At 42.8% G+C, this 22,194-nt stretch overlaps 2 protein-coding genes across 7 annotated transcripts in view; one reads left to right on the forward strand and one right to left on the reverse strand.

Annotated features, from left to right (window-relative positions):
• PLEKHG6 (pleckstrin homology and RhoGEF domain containing G6) overlaps positions 1 to 3,815 on the forward strand; it is a 19,232-nt gene extending 15,417 nt beyond the window's left edge. For 2 of the 4 annotated variants that reach the window (XM_074194428.1, XM_074194431.1), the window contains exons 14-16: positions 1,310 to 1,464; positions 2,009 to 2,716; positions 2,947 to 3,815. In XM_074194428.1, the coding sequence (XP_074050529.1) occupies positions 1,310 to 1,464; positions 2,009 to 2,716; positions 2,947 to 2,956 (873 nt within the window). In that variant the 3' untranslated portion in view covers positions 2,957 to 3,815. Of the gene's footprint in view, positions 1 to 1,309; positions 1,465 to 2,008; positions 2,721 to 2,946 lie in introns of those variants that run through there. The other 2 variants (XM_074194430.1, XM_074194432.1) reach the window with 2 other exon arrangements.
• TNFRSF1A (TNF receptor superfamily member 1A) lies at positions 996 to 19,308 on the reverse strand. 3 transcript variants are annotated; one of them, XM_074194433.1, is made up of 10 exons: positions 18,229 to 18,736; positions 10,927 to 11,080; positions 10,297 to 10,425; positions 9,908 to 10,066; positions 9,580 to 9,658; positions 6,148 to 6,212; positions 5,911 to 6,021; positions 5,520 to 5,551; positions 5,084 to 5,237; positions 996 to 4,485 (listed from the first exon to the last, which is right to left on the reverse strand). In XM_074194433.1, the coding sequence occupies exons 1-10, from the start codon at positions 18,277 to 18,279 to the stop codon at positions 4,181 to 4,183; spliced, it is 1,239 nt and encodes a 412-aa protein (XP_074050534.1). In that variant the 5' UTR covers positions 18,280 to 18,736; the 3' UTR covers positions 996 to 4,180. The 3 variants fall into 3 exon arrangements, with proteins under 3 accessions (XP_074050534.1, XP_074050536.1, XP_074050535.1); XM_074194435.1 differs by having other exon boundaries at positions 17,979 to 18,736; XM_074194434.1 differs by lacking the exon at positions 18,229 to 18,736 and adding an exon at positions 18,750 to 19,308 and having other exon boundaries at positions 1,013 to 4,485.
• Positions 19,309 to 22,194: the final 2,886 nt, after the last annotated feature.

Genomic DNA, 22,194 nt, shown 5'->3' on the forward strand with positions numbered 1-22,194 from the left:
TACATAAAGAGATATTCCAAGGTGGAAGGGGTTTCAAGGGTCATTTAGTTTTAGTTTCTAAGTTTTAGAAGAAGTTAAGGAAGTGATTGGGGCCAGACATAAAAATTTGGGGATTATCTGCTTAAGGGGAAACAATTAAAGCAATAGGAGAGGTTGTTTGGCAAAGGAGAGAAGAGAGAGAAGAAAGACAAGACATACATTTATGGAGGAAGGGGTGACCCAGTAAATAAGATTGAGAAATGGCTGACTTGATAGAAGCAGGACCAAGAGAAAAGTGCTACCAAAGTCAAGTGGATCCAGCACTATAAAAAAGACCATGGAAGATGATACTAAGAAAGATCATTGGATTAAGCAATTAAGCAATTAAGAAGCCACTGGTTATTATGGGGATTGCTAGTATTTTCATCGAGTTTAAGATTTTTCATAGCACTTTATAAATATTACCTCTTTTGACTTTCCAGTAACTCTTAAAGGTAGAAGTTATTATCCCCATTTTACAGTCAGGAAATTGAAGGGAACAACAGTTAAGTGACTTGCTAGTAAGTCACTAGTAAGAAATGTCTGAGACTGAATTTGAACTCAAGTTAGCCTAACTCTAGGTCCAATAATATTTCAATTGGGTCACCTAACTTCCATTGAGAGAAGCCAGATTGCAAGAGGTTGAAAAATAGGTGATAGAGAAGTAGAAACAAATTTCTCTTTCTAATAGTTTAGCAATGACAGATAGGAGAAATATAGATCAATAACTAAAGTGCTTTTTCAGAGTAAATAGGTGTCATTTTTTGGTAGTTGTTATTTTTGCTTTGTTTTGTTTTTAAGAATGGGGAGTTGAATCATTAAAAGACAAATGAGTCTACCTAGAGAGAGAGAGAGAGAGAGAGAGAGAGAGAGAGAGAGAGAGAGAGAGAGAGAGGTGAAGAAGGAAAAGAGAATAAAAATAGAAAGGAGATAGAAAACCAGAAAATATTTCTCTTTCTGGCATTCCCAGGCAGGAAGTGAATCTCTGCAGCCCAAATCATCACCCAGGAGCCTTGTAGATTGAAGGGTACTCTATCACAAAAAACAACTTTTGTATTTAGAACATACCACCCCCTCCCAACCCCTTTTCAGTCATAGGAGGGATTTCTGAAAGGAGGGTGTCTTCACTCAAACTAGTTAATCAAACAGAAGGGAGCCTTTTGTTCAATGAGGATCTGACTAAGGAAAACTATCTTTGGTCTTGAGAAGGAGGCATTTTTGGTAGTCCTGCCTCCAAACTCATAAGATCCCTTGTTTAGTCCTGAATTTGTTTCTCCTTTCACCTGAACAGGCTACCCTGCAGAAATTAAAGGCAGAGGAGTATGTGCATCAGAAGAGAGAGCTCCTGGCCTTATATAGGGACATAGAGTCTCCCAGCACCAGGCCCCCAACCCCCTCTCTTAATGGCTCCCAGAGCAGTGTGGAGGACCACAACCTGGAGAGGAGGTAAATGCGAATATCCAACCAACAATTTTGGGAAGGGGAGGACCACAAAGGTAACAATGGATCATTCAGAGTGAATAGATCCAATCCACAGTATTTATAGACCAGGCTAGCTAGACTACAGAAAGGATAACTACATCAGACATTAATTGAAAAGCATTAGACAAGCCCTGGTGGGGTTAATCAGCCTGGGAAAAAGAAAAGCACTGGGTAATCATGACAGAGACTCAAATTATGAATTCTCACACCTGAAGGGTCAAAATGAATGTGTTTAGGCAGTCTTAGAATTTCATTGCTCCATAGAAGAAATCTTAAATTCCATATTCTATAGATAGGAAAACAGACCCAAAGTGATTTGTTCTAGGCCCCACAGGTCTGTTCATTCCCAAACTAGTACTCTTTCTTTCTCATCACAGTCCTGGGATCAGAGAGACGGAAGGAGTCTCTCTTTAGAGAAATTCTCTCTTAAAAGAAGTGGGAGATCTCTTTTAGCTGGAGCAAAAACTTTAGAGACATAATTTGATCTGGGTCTTATTCCTCTCCTTAGCAGATCTTCAGAGTTCTCAGTCCTTGTCCCTCACCTGGTGGTCACGGAAGACAGAGAAGACCTAGCTCTGGACGATGGTTCTGACAGTGGCTATGGAACAATAACTGATTCCCTACAAGGGTCCCAATCCCCACTGAACCACAGACTCCGGCCTACCCTCCGCCAGGACCCCCGACTGACCCTCTCCACTCTGGACCTCCGAGACATCCCTCGAAGACTCCAGCCTTCCAATCCCCATGCCCCTCAAAGACAGAGTGCCCCTGAGCTCCCTGATGAGGATATTATCCAGAAAGGACACAGCCTTCCTAGGAGGGAGCCCCCACCCTGGTCTGAGAAAGAAGAGGAGGAAGAAGGGTCCTTGGTAGGAGGGGATGTAGTAAAGGAGACTCTGCATCGAGCTAGACTTCGGGGACAAGTACCTCTCTCACCATCTCAGGTAGATTCTGCAGGAGAGAGCCCCTGGGACTCCTCAGGGGAAGATGAGGAAGAAAGTTTTCTGTATATGGTACCCAAACGCAATCCCTACTCCTCACGGGCAAAAGAAATACTCCAGGAGATCCGGGAGGACCTAGCCAGGCAGCGAATTGATGGAGCCTCAGAGACAGTAAGGGAACCCAGGGATGGACGACCGCGGAAGCTGACAGTAGTAGAACTACAAAGGATGCGTGGGTCTCAAATCATACAACTAGATACCCCAATGACCACATCGTAAGTACTGCCTGGAAGAGAGTATGAGTGAAGGCTTGAGAAGGGGTATATAAAGAACAGTAGTGGGGGAGGGGTAATATGGAAGGTGAAATGCCCAATGAAAAGGTTGGCCAAAAGGAGGAGGGGCACCCTAGTTAGAATCTTCCCTACTAACTAATCCCCTGTTCACTCTTTGACCCTTTCCCATGTATTTGAACTCCCCTTACCCCCTTTTTTCTATCTCTTTCTAGGGAGGTATAGCCTCACCCAGGACACTCAAGATTTCTCCTAGAGGATATCTGATCCAAGTAGTATTGGTCATTGACCTGCCTTGTCTAAGAGCCAGACCCAGGCACCCACCTGTTCTATGCCATAAAGTTTGGGATCAAGACTGTAAATTTCTGTATCATAAACACTCCCTAAGCTCAAATAAAATTCTGTATAGATAATAGTGACTGGAGTGTCCGGACGTGAGATGAACAGTGGTAGTTGGAGTGAAACCAGGAGAGGGCAGCACAAGTCTGGACAATATATTTATTCTTTCACAACAGAAACTAGAAAACCCATAGCTTCTTGGCATCACTCCCACTTTTCTCCACCTCAGGCTCTTCCAGTTCTGTCTTCATCCTCACATCTGCTAGTCCAAATTACAATCATTTGGTTCTGTGATCCAACTCTTGCCCCCTCTGATCTCTCCTTCTGTATAAGCCACAGGTTTCTCACAGCCAAAGCCAGCACAAGAAATGTAATCCATTGGCCAAATGATCCAGAGCTTCAATTTCAAAAGTTTTAGTGTACAGTATTTACAAAGAGTTCTGATCTCAGTCTTCTGTCTTCTAGCTCATTTGACACCTGGCTTTTGATTCCCATTCCTCTTAGTAAGAGGAAATCACGTGAGGTGTTATGAGAAGGAAGGAATGACACCAGATTTACATTAGTGTAAAAAAAAAAAGGATCCTTACAAAGATTGTTTGTTTGCTATGTATGGAAGAGGAGTAACCAAGTCAGGGGACCCAAATATACTTCTCTGTAGTCTGAGATGCCCATACTCCATCCATTAATGCTCTAGTTACAAGACCACCATGCTTTAGCTGTATTCTCAGGTATATAGTAGGGATCCCCCAACCCCACTCAGACAACGCAGAGTTTGGTAAAACTACACCCCAGTTAGCAGTGTTCCTTTTCCACATTCACAGTGCCTATGTTGCTGAGAAAGTCAGAGTACACAAAGCTGGTACACAACCAACAGCGGATAGCACCAAATAAACAATGGAGCCCTCCAGAAATGGGGCCCTCAAAGACCGGTGACATGGATGGACGCAGGTGTTTTCAAAACCAGCCAGTCCATCAGCCGGCCAGCCTAGGGGATCCTCTTCACCCTTCCTAGGAAGGGAAATAAGTCTTGGGGACCGAGTCCCTCAAGCACGAAGGGTCCAAGACACGTGAGAACAAACAAAAAAAAGAAAAGCTGTGCTTGGTACAGCCTCACCTAGGGAACGTGGGCAGAGGTCTGGAGGGGCCACGCTGCTTCAAGGCCTCTTCGATGTTCTGCAGGCAGCCCCACAAGCCCATGTCGGTGAGCACCACGGCCAGCACTTCCAGGGTGGCCTGGTGCTGGGGCACGCTCTTCTGCCAGGCTGCCAGCATGCTGTAGTGGGCTTCTCGCAAGTAGCGGTGGTTCTGCATCTCAAAGAGTTCAATGTCATGCTCCGGCAGCCCCAGACGACGGATGAACTCCTTCCAGCGAGTGGGGGGCACGTTATCCACCACGGTGTACAGCTGGTCTGGCCCTGCGGGAGGGAGGGAAGCAGCACGGCGGTGAAAAGCCCGGCTTGGCGGAAACCCTCCCGAGGGCGTCCTCTCTCCCACTGCACTGTGACCTCCGGGGGTAGCTTACTTTTGCTTTTTTCCCTATTTCTCTTGCCCCGTGTTGCCTCCTCCTGCCCCCTTACGATGGATTGTGCCCTTCTCGAAGGCGGCCGCTCTGGCCTTTTGGCTCACTGCCGCCGCAGTGCCCGGACCGCACTAGAATCTCCATCCACCCTTACTGGATTGGTCTTGGACTCCATCTCTGGGACTTACTCTCCGCCTTTATGACTTTGGGCAAATCATAAAACTAAGATGACAAGAGTCAATATTTCTATAGCACTTTTTAAGATTTACCTTGTTTTGGTTTTGGAAGGCAATGGGGTTCAGGGACTTGCCCAAGGCCACAGAGCTGGTGAGTGTCGGAGGTCGGATCCTATCCCCCGACCCGAACCCGGGCGCGGGTCTTCCTGCCTCGAGCCACTAGCGCCCCCTTCCCAGCCGCCCGACTCCCGCGCCCCGGCGCCTCCCTCTGCGCAGGCGCAGTCCCTTCCGCCCCGAGGGGGCGGGCGGAGCACTCACTGTCCAGACGAAGCGCTGAGGCTGGCGGAAGGCTGGGCCCGGCCGGCCTGCCAGTGCCCTCTTCACTCTCCCTAGGGGTCTGCACGGGACCGTGGGAGGCGGCAGAGAGCACAGTGCTGGGAGCGGGAGCGTACAGAGGCCGCTCGTTTTCTTCCTGGAAGGAGCGAGGGGCGGGGTCAAAGCGGAGCCACGCCCCTTCCCCGAGGGGCGGGGTCATTGAGGAGACACGCCCCTTTCCCTGAGGGGCGGAGACATTGAGGAGCCACGCCCTTTTCCCTGAGGGGCGGGGGAGAGGCCGAGGGCCGAAGGCGGGTCCCTGGCCTTGAGAAATTGGGGGATGGGGGGCGGGGAGGAGAGGGTGGAAGAGCCCGAGGGGCTCGGGAGTGGGGGGGTTGGGACCGCCCTGGGGGGGGCTCACGCCTGGGCTCATTATTACCTCCTTTCCTGGAGAAGACTGTCTCCCGCAGACTGCAAAAGGAGAAACGAAGACGTCACCATCCTCACTCCCCCCTTCCCTTTCCCTCCCCTCCCCCCGGGTCCCGGGTCACCTGTGTCCGCGGTGGGCGCCCCTCCCTGACACTTGTCTGGGTCCTAAGCTTCCTCCTCATTAAAATGAGGGGTTAAAGGGGGTCACACTACCCTTCCTCCAGCTATGTAACTAACCCTGCCTCAGTTTCTTCAACTGTCAAATAGAAATAATCCCGCTCGCCCTACCTGCTTCACAGATATTGGCTGAAAAGTTATGTAAATCTTAACACTAAATACATATGAACTTATTACCAGTTCCCCCACAGACCATCCCGTAATTCTGACCAGGCTCTACTCACCAATTAAATATAATTTCGACTTCCATCGGGTGTAATGGCAGAAGAAGAAAATGAAGATGAGGGACAGGCAAGAAAACCCCAAAAAGATCACCAAGGACATAAGCACGGGACCTGGGGGCAGAGAAAGTCTTCATATGTGAACTGAAAAAAAAAAGGAATCAGGGAAGGAGAGGAAGGATGGAAGGAAAATTATGTATATGGGGTAGGTGAGCATCCTATATCCTAGTTAAGTCTCACCTGAATCATCTGGTTGAATAGATTTTGATAAGGAGCACACCGGACACTTTTCTCCCTGCACACAACTGAAAGAGGAAAAAAGAAATGGGTAAATACTGGCCAAACACAAACCAGTCAGTCAGCACCATGGATGGAAGGTACATGTATGTGCGGTTTTACAAAAGAGACACTGTGATATGATAGAGGCACCAAGGCTTGGATTTAAATTCTGCTTCCTTAATAGAAATCATTTCAGCCATTTCTTTGACTTATTTTCCTCCTGTGTAATAAATACCTCACTAGATTGCTTTGAAGATCAAATTAGAAAATTATGTAAATCACTTTGCAAAACTTAAAGTATAAAAATAAAAAAGGTAAAAAAAGTTAAAGCAATATAAAAACATAAGCTGTTATTAGGGTCAAATATAAGGTCATCTTTTTAGAACAAATTCCACATTCCAAATGTCATAACTTATATTGTAATTTGCTTGAAGTGAATGTTTCAATGAATAACTTTTAAACAGACTTTTGAAACAATGCTAATTATTTTGCTTCAAATACATTTCAGTTTAAAAAAATCAGGCCTTTGGGGTTTTAAAATATCTTTTTATACAGAATTTTTTATTGTAATTTTATTCAGCATTTGGCCTGCATTAAACACTACTGAAAAACACAAAGAAATAAAACTCAGGGTCAAAGAATTTTAGATATGAAAGGAAGAAGTAAGATTTTAAATCTCCCTGGGACTTGTTGCCTTCTCTGTAAAAATCAAGAAACTCAACTAGATCAGAGCTATCAGACACATTGTCAGCAGCCCATAGCATTCCTAAGTGCAGCCTGAACCAGATTAAAATGTAACTGGAGGGGCGGCTAGGTGGCACAGTGGATAGAGCACTGGCCCTGGAGTCAGGAGTACCTGGATTCAAATCTGGTCTCAGACACTTAAATTACCTAGCTGTGTGGCCTTGGGCAAGCCACTTAACCCCATTGCCTAGCAAAAAAAAAAAAAAAAAAAAAAAAAAAAAAAAAAACTGGAAAATATTTAACAAAATAAAAATATAACTGTTCAATCATTTTTCAATATGACACCCAAATGTAGGTAGTTATATAATAGTTATATAATTAATTAATAAAAATAATATAATTATCAAACAGAAAAACTGCTTTTTGTGTAAAAGATTGCTCAGATAGTCTTGTAAGGCCAACTGGCTTGAATCCAACAAATATCTTATTAAGCACTCAATATATGAATGACACAAAGAAAAAAAGAGTCCACGGATGAGCTTGCCTTCATTGACAGAGAAGTAACACAGATAAGCATAATACAGAGTAAAGAGGAAAAGGAGCAAAGAAGGGATCGGACCATGAGTTTTAAGAATAGTTTTAGGGGGAGAACATTACTACCTTGAGGGGAATCACAAAAGGCTTCACAAGGAGGTGACAACTAAGCAGAGGCCCCAAATGAACCTGAGAAAGGTAGAAGTGAAGAGGGAGTACATTTCAGCAAGGGGAAAGAACATTTGTGAAAGAACAAAAGCAGAAGACATAATTTTTGAGCTGGAAGAACAGCAAGGAAACCCAGTTTGCCTGATCACAGGGAAAGTAGATGAAGAGGACCCAAATGATGGACAGCTCTTAGTAATTGACTTTATTATAAAGTTTTGTTCATGCATCCTTTAAATACATTTTATAGTCATCTCAATTTTTCCCCATAGCAGTTTTGATTTATCTGGAGTCAGCATAAGAAATGAGAATATTGGAGGGACTTTTACAATAGACACATGAAGACCAGTAGATGACACAGAGCCTATGACAAAATCCTTAAATCCAGATTTTACAATAAAATACTGTAAATTCCCTAGGAAATGAAAATTTCAGATTTCTTGGGGGGGGGGGGGGGAACACAAGTGTTGAGCTCCTAATCTTCAGTGTGGAAGGGACAACTATTTATCTTTTTTTATTTTTTTTAATTGGGACAACTATTTAAAAACAACTGTACAGCTTTATTCAAATCTTACTTAAACCAGTGGATAGTGGGCTGGACTAGAAAAAGAATCAAATTAAATTAGAATCAAATTAAAAGATTGCTTTTTTTGCCCTTAGTTGTGTTTTTTTTTAATTCTACTTTATCCTTGGTAATTGAATTGACCTTTTTTATCATAAAGAAATATTTTTATTGTTATTTAAATACAGATAGGTTGGATTCTTTGTCTTCTAGGCCTAAAAGTTTAATAATGGTTGTTCTTCATTCTCAAAGATGACCATGACATCAGGAAGGTGATGCCATGACAAGCACATGATTTGGATTTGAGTGAGGGGCTGATGTGCTAAGTTACCAGCCTCACTTTCTCCTCCAGAACCATCTGGGTCCAGTAGCCTGATAAGAATCAGGACAGCTAGAGATGGCTCTAGATTCGAAGCAATCAGGGTTAAGTGATTTGTCCAAGGTCACACAGCTAATAATTGTCTGAAGTCCAATTCAAACTCCAGAACTCCTGACTCCAAGACCAGTGCTGTAAGCCACTGCACCATCTAGCTGCCTTCCTAAAGGTATACCTGAAAAGAAAATATTTGAAGGGTGGGGAGGAAAGAGCCAAGAATGTTCATCTGGTTGCAGCAGCTAAAAGCACATTGTCTAGAAAAATAAATCAAGTTCACCCCACAGACAGGTCCCCAAACCTCAAAACTGATGGAATTATCCCAGCTACAATAAATTGGACACTAGCATAGATAGTGTCCTAATTCCCTGCCTTAAATGATCATTATTAAATACCTTATTTTCAAAGTATATTCCAGGTTCAAGGACTGAGTGAAAGCTGGTGAGATTGGAGGATGAGAGGAGGTGGTATTCAGTAAGATATATAGTCCTGTCACATACTTGATAATTCCTAAACATAGTCCTGGGCAGCTAGTTAGGACAATGGATAGAGTGCTGGGCCTGAAGTCAATAAAACTCTTCTTCCTGAGTTCAAATTCAGTTGCAAACACTTACTCCCTGTATGACCCTGGGCAAGTCACTTAACTTTGCCTCATCTGTAAAATGAGAAGGAGACGGGAAACCACTCTAGTGTCTTTGTCAATAAAACCTCAAATGAGGTCATGACCAAAAGGATTGAACAAAAGTCCTCAGCAAGGATGAGACCTGGTAAAGGGCTCTGAGTGTAGCATAGACAAAAGTGGAAAAAATAGCTTTAATGATGAAAAGAAATATAACTTTAGAGCTTGGACAATATATTTCTGCTTCTCGCATTTGGGAAATGGTACTAAGACTTCGATGTGAAGATAAAAAGTGGGGAAGGGAGCTATCTGGTCTTTAGAATGAAGCAAAGAGCCAGTGGGATATGTGGGTACCCTCCTATCCCCACTAACCTTTCCCTCAATCCTTCCAGTAGCTTCCCTAAGAATTCTCTTCCTTCCCACCCTCAATGCTCAAAACTGACAAGAAATACTCACTCTTTACATGGGATGCATTTGTGATCATGCTGAAAGAAATGTTGATTGCAGTCACACATAGCATCCTGTTTCTCCTGGCCTGTAAGTGGAATGCATAAAGATGAACTCTCAAGACAAGAAGAAGGACCTGTCCCTAAGCAGGGTAATAGAGAAGGCCTTTGGAAAATGATCTATAGAGACCTCTTTAGGAAGTAAGGGGAAAGGAAATGTTAATTAACCTAGAAGGAAAAAGGGAAATGTTAGTGGGGAAATTAAACTATTCCAGAAAGGAAGGGGAGGAACTTATAGTCAGGGGAAATTGTGAGGATTTGGGAAATTGTGTGCTCACATGGTTGACGTATCGTGCCATTGATGCATGGGTTGCAATCAACACATCTAAAGAATCCAATATCTCCTTGTCCATATTTTTGTTGAAATTGGTTCTCCTTACATCCACACACTGTGTTGCTTGAGGATGTGCAGGGTTCCTTCTCTATCTGGCCCATCTCTAATTAGGAAGAGATAAATGATCTATTTAGAGATTAATTACATCCTTTATTCTTTTTTTCTTATTATTCTACATCCTCCAAATAGTGTCTATCTAGATAAAGCTCCTACCCTTACACAAATTTGTATGTATTCACCCCACTGCTAGCCACCCTCTACCCAGCTTTATCTCAGAACACCATTTATGGAAGTTCCCTGCTAATGGGCTCCATCTGTCCTCCAAGGACTCACCTTTTCTGCAGACAGAACAGCTGAGGCAACTTGAAAAGTAGTTCTCTACCTCTGTGAATGTGCCTTTCTCACAGGGTTTACATGTAGGTGTAAGTCCTGGACCACCACAGTCAGCCGCCAAATAAGTCCCTATGGTAAAATAGAAAGTTAGACTTTGAGTGATGATGGGCCATGAGAGATAGAGCAATAGGGTAAACTAAGAATTGGGGACAATCTCTATCCCAACAAGGACAAGTCCAGAGGATGTAAGGATCTGTCTTGGAGAGAAGCCAAAGAATTGAGACCCAGAGAAAATGGTACATGAGTATGGAGGTTCACTGAAGCCTTTAGGAAAACCACCCAGACTTGGTCCCCAAGACAGGGACTGAAAGAAGGCATTTCTCCTCACTTCTTTGCAAAGTATGGGGTAGTAATTGTTGCATATAGCATCAGACATGTTAATACATTGGTTAATTTTGCTGAACTTTTTTTTTACTCTGAAAAAGAATGACTGGAGGAGGAAAAAATATATAGGTGATGAAAAAAATGTTAAGGAAATGTAATATAAGCAAAAGATACTAACGAAAATTTATTTTTACAAAAAAAGTGCAGCCAACTCTGAAGAAACTCACTACTATCACTTTTTTATACCTTTATGACATTTGAAACAACAGATAGATGCATTTCTGGTATGCCTATGTGTCCCTGGGGAACACTCGATGTCTCTCTTTTCTTGATGTCTTTTCTGGGTAGACATCCCAGGAGCAAGGGGAAGGTACAGTCCCACCATCAGGGCCAGGGCCACCTGGAGAAAAATCAGACAGATGGTAAAGGCATAGAAACCTGAACAGGCTTAATCCTATCCAAATCTCACCTATCTTTTAAGGTCTAACTTGATTCTCCTCCTCCATGAAGCCTTCCTTTCCTAACAACTTCACCTTCACTCTTCTCTCTCTAAATGGTTCAAAGGCAATTGCCCATATTCCATCTCTCTCCTCAAATTCAGTTCAGCTGTCCTAATATATATATACTCCTTCCTAATAATTTTCCTTCCACTGAACAGCCCTGAAAACAAGAGTGAGAGTGGGAGGAATACAATCAGAATTTTGGGGGAGGGAGTGGGGGGGGGTTAGTAGTCTTTTTAAATGTTCCAAGGCAAGTGCCAAAAATTATAACACTAATATACATACCTCTGGCACCACCACCCTCAGATTGCAGGAAAAAAGTATATTAGTGGGGCAAAAGTACCTGAGTCAGGAGATTAGGTAAATGAAAGAATAAAGAAAGATATGTGGGTCAGAGGTTGCTGTCAGAGAAGGTCTGAACTCAGATCAGAGGTTGAAGGAAGTTTGACTGAATGATCTCAGAGAGACAAGTTCCAAAATGATTTTATGTTTTGCCTCAGTGGACTGCACTCTTCAGGTTTGAGGAAAAACTTCATAACCCCTTTCTGGGCTGCAGACCTGGGGCAGTTATCCCTATTTAACAACCATTATGCTAAAACAGGTTCCTTGAAATTTCCCAGATCTTTGCTCCATTTTCAACTTGGCTATATAACCACAGATAGGCCCCTTTCTCTATCCCTCAATTTTTTTCCTTCTGCAAACTGGAAAGTACAATTTCCCATTCCTCTTTATATAGAAAGACATGTCTTCAAAGTAATTTAAAATTCTAAGGAGGTCAGGACTATGAGCTGGAGGTATTCTCCATTGTAGAAGGATGTCAAGAGCCTAAAAGGGAGCTCTTCAAGTTAGCTTCATATACCCTTAATCTCTCAAGGCAAAGGAACTCATTAGAGAGAGAGCTCCAGGAGTTGGAATCTCTTAGACTTTTCCTGAACTCCTTGATAATATCAGAAGAGATATGGATCATATGGAAAGAAAAAGTTTGGTATATTCCTGGACTGCCATGGGCAAACAGCCATACTGGAACAGCTTACAAAACAGATGCCAGTGCCCCTCACTTGATGGGTTCAGGTTCCAGAGAGAAACCTACGAGATCAACTCTTATCTATCAACTGCAAAGGAACTGGCAGACCAGAGCTAGAACCGCAGCAACTCTAAAGGGGTTGTCACTTCCTCTTCATGGAGTGGTTTTCCTGGGTTCTAGTCCATCATCTTGCTAACTTGAACTTGCAAAACCTGTGCTGGAATTTCTTCTAATAAACAGCCATCCTGGACATCTCTTTTCCAGGAACTTGATGTACCTTTAGATAATAATCCTATCAGAGAAAATAATCAAAAAAAAAAAAAAAAAAGACTTCCAGACTACTGGGCTAAAGTCAATCAGCTTTCAGATAAATGTAACCTGGGTCTATGTTGGGCTTTAACTTCCAAATTAGCATGTATTTAGACCCTGGGGATTAATGAGTTGAGGACCAGTGGGATAATGCTGATGATCACTATGTCATTTCCCCTTTACTGAGGTTCAAGGGAAAGAGCACTCCAAGTAGATAAGAAGATATCTAGACAAGTGTCCAGAATTGAATTTTTCCCCCTTCCTCTGCCCTCAAAAAAGACTTCTGCAAATCATGGAAGATGGGAAAGGAATGAGCATTTATTAGTCACCTACTAAGTGCTAAGCACTTAAGAAAATTAAAACTAGAGTCAGACAAAGGGGGAATCTCTGCATGTGATACAGTGAAAATCAGTGAACTTTAAGAGTCAACTAAGTTGCTGTTTGCCACAGTCCACATTTCTATCTGTGGTGACTAGGACTCACAGGAGAAAATGTGAGCCTAGACTGTGGCTTGCTGCCATTTGCCAATCCTGCGACTAGAGCTGTTAGCAGACCAAATGTAGACATTAAGGAGAAATGAGAAAATGGATCCAAGGGAAGGAAAACATCAGCTACCTCGAAGCCCCAAGGAGAGGCCAGTCGAGGACTTGTTTCTCTTCCTGACTGCCTTTGCCCTCCACATGCTTCCATTTTTTGATCCATGAACACATGGACCCCTTCCACTCTTTCCTTATTTCTTTTCCCTGATCCTGTAGGTAAGGGAGGTTCAGAAACTCTCCACCATACCCAAGAGCAAGGATAGTCTGGCCTTGCAAGAAGGACTCCTTGTGGGAACAATTGTTTTCTTTCATTTTTTACTAACTCTAGTAAACTTAGGTGGCCAAAATATGTTGACTGCCTGTGTTCTGTGAATGAAGGAAGCTAATTACTGGGGGGGGGGGGGGGGGGGGGAGAAAGCCAAATTGGGCAGTGGATTTGGAGCAATAGTCTTCCTAATTTGTTTTTAAACAATCCTGAACAAATTTGATGTCATTCCCATTCACTAACTTCAGAACCCAGTTGGTAGGAGTTTTAATTTATCCAATTGAATGTGTGTGACTCAGTAGTATAAAGAGGTGCTTATGCATGAGGACTAGACAATCATAAGATCACTTGACTGGCAGTTTGAATATGGTACCAACCAAAGGCCAAGTCAAGTATCATGATTCAGTGCCCTTTTGTAGCCTTAAAGAAAGCAAAGCACAAACCATTGGACTGCTTTTCTGCATTACTGCAGTGTTGTTGTGTTGTTTCAGTCTTCTCTGATTCTCAGTGACCCCATTTTGTGGTTCTCTTGCCAAAGATACTGCATTGTTTTGCCACTTCCTTCTCCAGTTCATTTTACAGATGAGGAAACTGAGGCAACCAGGGTTAAGTGACTTGCCTAGGGTTACACTGCTAGTGTCTAAGGCCACATTAGAACATAGGAAGCTGATTCCTGGCCCATTGCTCTATCCACTCTGCCACAAAGCTGCCCCATATAATACTGAAGTAGTACCAGTGTAACTACCAGAGCCACGGGTGTCTGGTGTTGGTGCCTTGGCCCTAAAGATGGTGGATAACTTGAGTTCACTGTCTTTTACATAGTCAGAGCCTCACATATAGGGCTATTGAGGAAGCCCATTCTCAAATACAAGCACAATACAGTCACCATATCATCTCTAATATTCTTTTCACCAGCAAATATAGTATTTTCCAGATAAATTACCTCCTCAGAAAAGAGAACTTAAAGTTTAAGTCCTTTAAGGACTTCTTTCCCTGAAAAGTGGGATCTGGAGAAACAGAGTCAGAATCCAGAAGTATGGACACTAAGGACATTAAGGAGAAAGTCTTTTCCATAAGAATTCTGCCTTGTGCTACTGAATACTAAACTCCCCAGAAAGAGAAACAGGCAGCTTTGTGGTTCATATTTCTTACTACTACAGCACGTACAGAGTTAATCCAACTCCGGGAAAGGGAAATCTCTTCCCCGAATCTCCACCCTGTGACTCAGGCCAGAGGGAGGGAGGAGAACAGGCAACTTCTCTTGCCATGAAAGGTCATGACTCAACAGAAAGACATTGAAAGGGACTAGATAGCAGCAGAATCATTATCCCATTGCTCTACTGCTTCAGATTTATGCCTACTGCTGGTATTCTCATGCAAGGCCCCCTCCTCACTCCCCCTATCAACCAAAAAAAAAAAAAAAAAGTCCAGTTAACAGTTCCCAATCCTGTTTAGCCCACAGATTCCAGGAAACAGCAACTCTCCTTTCCCAATCTATCCCAAAGGGGAATATCCCCTGACCTCCACTTCCTTTCTCTCAGGTCACAGCCCATCTCCCTACTCTTCAGTACATTATTTCCCACAACAGCCCTTAACATCTTCCCACTGAGACCCTCTACGTCTTCTTCCTAGTTGTGCCATCCCCCTTCAGCTAAATATCAATCCATTCTCCTTCTTCGAGAAATACTGCTGCCAGATTGAAAGCTAGAAGAGACCATCAAGTGCAGTTCCCTCACCTTGCATACAATAAAATGGCTGCAAAGGTAAACAAGTAACAGAACCTTTATTTGAGCCACACATCTTAAACTACAGTGTCTTCTGATTCCATATCTATGACCCTACCACTGGACAACTTCAAGCTCATTCTCCTCCCTGTTGTGCTTCTGACTCTCTGGTCTTTACATCTTAAGAGATGGTATGCCCTCTTAAGGGTACTTCTCTGGCCACCCCTTCCCCACCACCACCACCACCTTTTAAATGTCTTCCCCTGTCATTATATAATTTCCTCAAGAGCAGTAACTGTCTTTTCCTTACATTTCTTACATTGGTATCCCCATGGCTTAGCAAAGAGTAAGCACATTAAAATTCTTGTTGCCTGTAGTTGATTACCCTAAGTGTGCCCTTCAGAATTGAAAGCAAGACTTGGTCTTTAGGTCCCCAGCCCAAGGAACAGAGGAAATGTAGGAAGCTGGGACTCAAGTGAGAGTGGGAGGCCACTGAGGGGGTGGCTCTGTAACCACCTCCACCCCTGCCTCCTCCACAGCTTCCGGTTGTAGAGGGTTATTCAATGTGATTTCCTGTGGTAAGGTGAGTGGGGACCAAGAGTCAGGAAGAAATGCTATATAGCTCAATTTTTCAGTTCCAACCTTGACCCTGAGCATCCCTAACAAGTTCTCTCTCAACTCATTCTACTTACTTTAACCCTTTTTTCCACTCATCCCCCACCAATGACCAAAAGTACTCAAGCTTTTAAATCAACATCTACAAGTATAGCTTTCACTTATTAACAGGACTCTTGGGGCATTTAGTAGAACTCAACTAGCTTCTGATTTCAAAATTCCAAGTCCAGTTTAATTCCCACTCCCTCCATGAAGCCTTCTCTGACCATTCTTGTCTGCCATGAACCTCTTTGTCTCTCCCTGAGCTCCAATAGACTTTCTGGACTATAATGTTCCTTCTGCATTTATAATATGTCTACAGTGCTCATCTGGCACTTTTCATAACATGTCTTCTTAAATGGTAGACTCCTTGATATTGAAAACCCTATTGGACAGTGTCTTGTACATAGTAGAACTCAATAAATGTTTGTTAATAAATCAAGGGGAGGGGCAGCTAGGTGGCACAATGGATTAGAAGTTGGGAGGACCTGAGTTCAGATCCAATCTGAGACACTTAATAGCTGTGTGACTCTGGACAAGTCACTTAACCCCAACTGCCACCAAAAAAATAAGAAACTATATACCTTCAGTCCCAAACTTCTAGCTTCATATGTCTAGATATGAATGTTTCCCAAATATCTGCCACTTAATCTTATCAAAAACCAAACTCATCAATGTCTATGCCCAACTAAACATCAACACTAACATTTTTACGATTCCTGTAGTTCAATTTTTACTTTTCTGTCCTCTATATAGCCAATCAGTCAATAAATTCTGGCAATTGTCCTCTCTACTCATAGATTCAACTTCTTCTTCACTTCCCTGTCACCACTGTAGTCCTAGTCCTCACTGTCTCACATCTAAACTTTAGCAACCACCTCTTGTCTTCTATCCTAGCTCCCTTTATCCCATAAATGTGTGTGTGTGTGTGTGTGTGTGTGTGTGTGTGTGTATACATATATATATACATATATATGTATATATATTTATGACTATGGTCATTCATTCTCAGATATCAGTCAGGAAGTCAATCACATATTGACTAAGTGAATAAAAATGAATAAAAATGAATAAAGATGTCCCTGATATCTACTGCTTTTTGATTTGAACCAATATCTCTTCCTCAAATACTTAAATGTATTTATTATATTTATTTACTATATTAATCTGGTCATTCCTCTGCCCAGGAATTTGCTGATTTCCTATTATATCAGTTCTGATCTCCTTTGCCTTAATTTATATTTAATGTCCTCACTTCCTTCCCAATCTCTCCCTTTCCATTTTTTAACTGCACTCCAGACTTCTAACTCTGCTACAGGAAAGCTGATATACTCGCTGCCCTCCTTACACGTGCTTGTTTGCTTCCTTTTATACGGCTTATGTCATATTTCCTTACTATCACCTTTTCCTCCTCTCCCCCAATCCTTGTCTCCCAACTCAAAACATCTCTAGGACATATCTGATGCCTAACATCTTGTTACTGATTTCTCTCTTTTGCTCCCAAAACATACCATTTTAGGATGAATTTTGAGCTGGAAGAAAACTTAAAGATTATCTGGTCCAATTCCCATTTTACAGGTAAAGAGACTGAGGCTCACAGAGATTAAGAGACTAGCCCCAAGTCACACAAGTGATTTGTAGTAGCAGAGCCAGGACCCTAACCCACATTTTGGGAATCCAATCTACCAAGTGACTGCATTTGGCTAGTTTCTCCTGGTTCTAAACCTCACCCTCAGGAAGCTCAGATAGGAAAGGAAAGATGGAGAAGTCAAATGAAAGAAGAAAAGAATGAGAATGTAAAGTTGTAAAAGAGAAGAGAAAATGAAAATAAAATACATGAGCAAAAGACAGGAGACAGGGAAGAGGGAGAAAAGACAAACTGGGAGAAAAGCTGAAGAAATAGAAGAGAAAAATGGAGAAGTGATTGAGAAGTTAAAGGACAAGAAAGAGAAGAAAGGGGGAAATGGATAGGAGAAAGGTGGAAAAGTAAAAAAGAGAAAAAAAATTTCAGGAAGATAAAGAGGTCCTAGAAAGAACCAAGAGCCCAGAGAATTAGAGTGGGTCCAAGGCCATGATGAAGACTTCAGAGAGGACTAGGTAGTGAGAGGGGAAAAAAAAGGAGATATGGAAAGAGGCCTGGAGCCAGTAAGGCTAAGGGGAGAGAAAAGGGCCTTTCTAATGACGAAGACAATTTTCCAACTTCCTCAAACTGTGCTGTGGGATGAGAAACTGAACTAGCGTTTGAGGGTTGGAAGAGGTGGGGTGTCGAGCGGCACACTCTACCGTGTTATTTCAGGAAGATGATGGGCCCGTCCAAGAACTCTCAAAGGCAAGGGTAAGGATTTAGGGCTATGTGAAAGCTGAGAGTGGGTCCTAAATAAAAGAATGGACAGACGGGAATACTTAGCACCGAAATACAGCTGTCTCTTTCAAAAAACATCCCCAGTTAGCACCCCAAAACATCCACCACCCTTAGGTCCTACCCCAGGGCTCCACTCCTCTTGCCCCTGTTCTCAGCAACCCTCCACCATACCTTCATCTCTAACATTGTCTTTTCCTTTCTCCACAGATCTCTGAGTTTCATCCACTCTCAGCAGGGTTGTTGTTGTCAGCAGAACAAAGTTCAAAATATTCTGACTCTTCAGAGCTGATCCTCCCACCACCACTCTACCGTGCTCTTCCTCAGCTGGCAAGTTCCCTCAACCCCTAATGAAACCTGTCTCCTGCCCTTTCCTGATATGATACCTATTATTATACATTCTTTCGGTGTCCCGACCTGTTTTGCTTTGAGGACTCCGTCTGCCTTTCCTCCTATGGCCTGTCCCCCTCTCCCCAAATCCCCAAACCTTTCAGCCTCTGGTCCTGCCTCCAGGGGCCAACTCCCTGCCTGCCACAGGACCTATCCTAGAGATAGTTTTCATTGAAAGGGGGAGGCTGGGAGGGGAGAATGTCGGGGGTCTGATCTCCTGGAAACTCTGGTGACCTGGTTTGCGGTATTAGAGCCATGCCCCTCCCTGGCCCCCTTCCATTGCCCCTTCCCTGTCCATCTCTCACCAGTGGCACCAGGCCAGGCAGGGTGGGGTGGCCCATGTCCGGCCTGGCTGTCGCGTCTCACTCCCCCATCAGGGCTCAGAGCGGCAGCGGCGGGAGCCGCGAGCGAGCCCGGGAGAGAGCCAGTTCGGAACGGAGCAGGGGATTCCGAGGTCACCGCCTGAGCCAGACTCTTGGGATGGAGAGCTAAGCAAAGTGGCGAGAGCCCTGAAGTCAGAAGCGGCGCCGCGGCGGGCTCCAGAACCCGAGCCCCGGCTGGAGCCGGGGTCCGAATCCGAGCAGAGAGAGGGAGCCGAGAAAGCTGGGGAGAAGGGGAGGGAACAAGCAGGGTGTCGCAACCACTGCTAGGGCAGGAAGAGCCCGAGGAGGAGGCGGGGTGAAGCGGAGGAGGCTGAAAAAAATTTTAAAATACTTTTAACCCTAGCCCAGACTGGGACTCCAGAGCCCTGGATGAAACTTCGGGGGGTTCCCAGGTCTCCAGTGACTTCCATACAAAGAGGCAAAGACATCCTTCCCCTCTTCTATTCCACCAGAGGACTCGAACCTTCTAAACATCATCGCCTCAAACCCACAAATCACTTAATCCTTGCAAAATTCCAGGGATCTCCAATCCTCACTGCCCCGCCTCTTCGGGGAAAGAGGGAGAATTAGCACATGATGGGGAGACTAGAGATTCTGGGCTCTATTCCCATTCTGCCACACTAATTCCATGTAAGACCTTAAATAAGTCACTCTGAGTATCAGTTTTCAAATCTAATAATAGCAACAACAACAATAAAAATAATAGGAAGTATTTATTAAGCACCTACTATTGTCAGCAGTTTTTTTAAACTATTTTTATTTTTTATTTATTTAAACTATTTTAAACTATTCTCTCATTTGATCCTCTATAATTATTCCCATTTTACAGTCGAGAAAATTGAGGGACAGAGAGGTGAAATGACTGCCCAGGGACGCACAACTAGTAAATGTCTGAGACTGGATTCACTTTCAAGTTTTCCTTATTGCAGAACCAATACTCTCTCTGCTGTGCCACCCAGGTGCCTCATCTGTCAATAAAAATAATAGTCATGTTGATAATGTGGTGATGGTTAATAATTATGTTGGGCTTTAAAGTTTACAAAACACTTTCTTTACAACAATGCCTTGAAGTGTATGTATTATTATACTAAACAGACCTAGCCCTAACTTTAGAAATGAAGAAAATGAATCTTAAAGAAGTGTCATACTTACTATCATACAGCTATTATGTTGTTAGACTCCATCTTTTTTCCTTTAAGATTTTATTTATTTTGAGTTTTACAATGTTTCTCCTAATCTTCCTTCCCTACCCCTACCCCCCACACACACAGAAGGCAATTTGTCAGTCTTTACATTGTTTCCATGGTATACATTGATCTAGGTTGAATGTGATGAGAGAGAAATCAAATCCTTAAGGAAGAAAAATAAAGTATAAGAGACAGCAGAATTACATAGTAAAATAAAATTTTTTTTCTAAATTAAAGGTAATAATCTTTGGTCTTTGTTCAAATTCCACGATTCTTTCTCTGGATACAGATGGTATTCTCTATTGCAAATACCTGGACTCCATCTTGATCTTCTGATTCCCTTCCAATTTCTTCTAAGTGGACTGGGAGTAATCACCATAACCACCATACCTCTATATACTGAGCCAAAGCCCATTCACTCTGAGGTCCCTAGTAAATGTTTAACAACCAGCTTGGGGGGAGTAGGGGAGAATGTAGTTGTAACAAACTTTAATTTAATCTGCAAAATTACTATTTTATTCATCACTTTTTAAGTCTAAATATTCAACAAAACAATAAATCAAGTCCCAGTTTGTAGCATTTGCTCACAATGAAATTTAACAATCAGCTCTGCAATCAGTTTGTACTGGCTGCAGCACATTACTGCTTCCACTAGAGATGGGAGGAGTGGGATATGTCTCAAGTATCTCTGATAGTTCAGGTTCTAGAAGAATGAAAGGAGATACTCATAGTCCCTCACACCATTATCAAAAAGAAGGTTTAATAAGGTATAGTATGGAAATAATACTCAACAAAGTCATAATTCTTGGCTCGGATAGAAGTCATTCTCATTTCCTAGTCAGCCCACTGGGTGTGTCAACTTGGACAGCTAAAGGTCATCTATCACATCTGATGAGGATGGATTGGTGGGCAGCATGGACTGGTCTCTTTTATATCTTTAATTGACCAGGATACTGAGTCAAAGACTTCGCCCTTAGCTCCCTGAGCCAGTCAAATCTTAGGGACAATTTCCTAGCCTTTTAGGGAAAAGTGGCCTAGTCTTTTGGGTTCAAAATCACCAAAGGAATTTTGCTGATTCCTCATCCAGCATACAGTTTTTTGTGGGCTGTGTTAGCACTGATTACAGATGCTATATAAAGATAAATATATCATATATATTATATGAATGAACAACCAGACCAAAAGCATCATTAGCAAAAGAGACAGAGGGAGACCCATTGTCAGGTGAAACTGGCAGATTTTGTTGCTCTCATATCCCACACCTTGCTGACAAGGTCTTTAGAGCAGTCACATCAAACTCAAATAGAAATGAGTACCACTAAATAAAACATAAGAATCCCTATGGGCTGCATATTGCCTCAGGAAACCACCTATTAGATATTATCAATGTTTTGTTGTATTTTTATTTATTTTGTTAAGTATTTCCCTACTGCCTTTTAGTCTTGTTTCTGGAAAAACTTGGGAGTGCTGGGGGGGGGGGGGTGCTTCAGTTTGACACTCCTGCTTCAGGGGATTTTATAATACAGAGCATTAGGGTCATTACTTAACAACTCTAATTTCAGGGATGGAAGAAAGTTATTAGAAGCAGTATTAGAGTATGAAAAGAAAAACTAAACCAGAAAACTAGCAAAAAAAAGAAAACAATAGCAGCAATTTAACAGCTCCTTGAATATGGTAGAGAAAGAAGACAAAAACTCTTTGCTTTCCCATATCATTTTGAAAAAGACAAAGACCTGAATCTAGACAATCTGGACCACGTAGTTGTCAATGTCACATTTTTTGTAGTTCACAGTGGAGCTACCAATGTTGAAAAGCAGTCTCTGAAAAACACCAGGAACACAGGTCACTGCTCAGATATTATAATCTATAATTATAGTCTATAGTCATCAAACCTCAACCAGGTCAAGGTCATTTGTACTAAGGTAGCTAAGAGGTCCTCTTCTGGAATCATGCCTTGTCATGGGGGAGGGGCTTACATAGCTCTCTGAGGCTGGGAACCATACCATGTAGGATTACCCAAGACAAACAAAATGGAGAGTTCTGACAAAAGGTAGTCCCCTGCAGAAGGAAATGGAAAGCCACTTCAGTATCTTTGCCAAAAATACTCCATGGACAGTATTAAAATGCCAAAAGATATGACATCAGAATGGCATATTATGGTCATCAAACCTCAACCAGGT

This window comes from Macrotis lagotis, chromosome 7 (assembly GCF_037893015.1).
Source record: "Macrotis lagotis isolate mMagLag1 chromosome 7, bilby.v1.9.chrom.fasta, whole genome shotgun sequence".
NCBI lineage: Eukaryota > Metazoa > Chordata > Mammalia > Peramelemorphia > Peramelidae > Macrotis > Macrotis lagotis.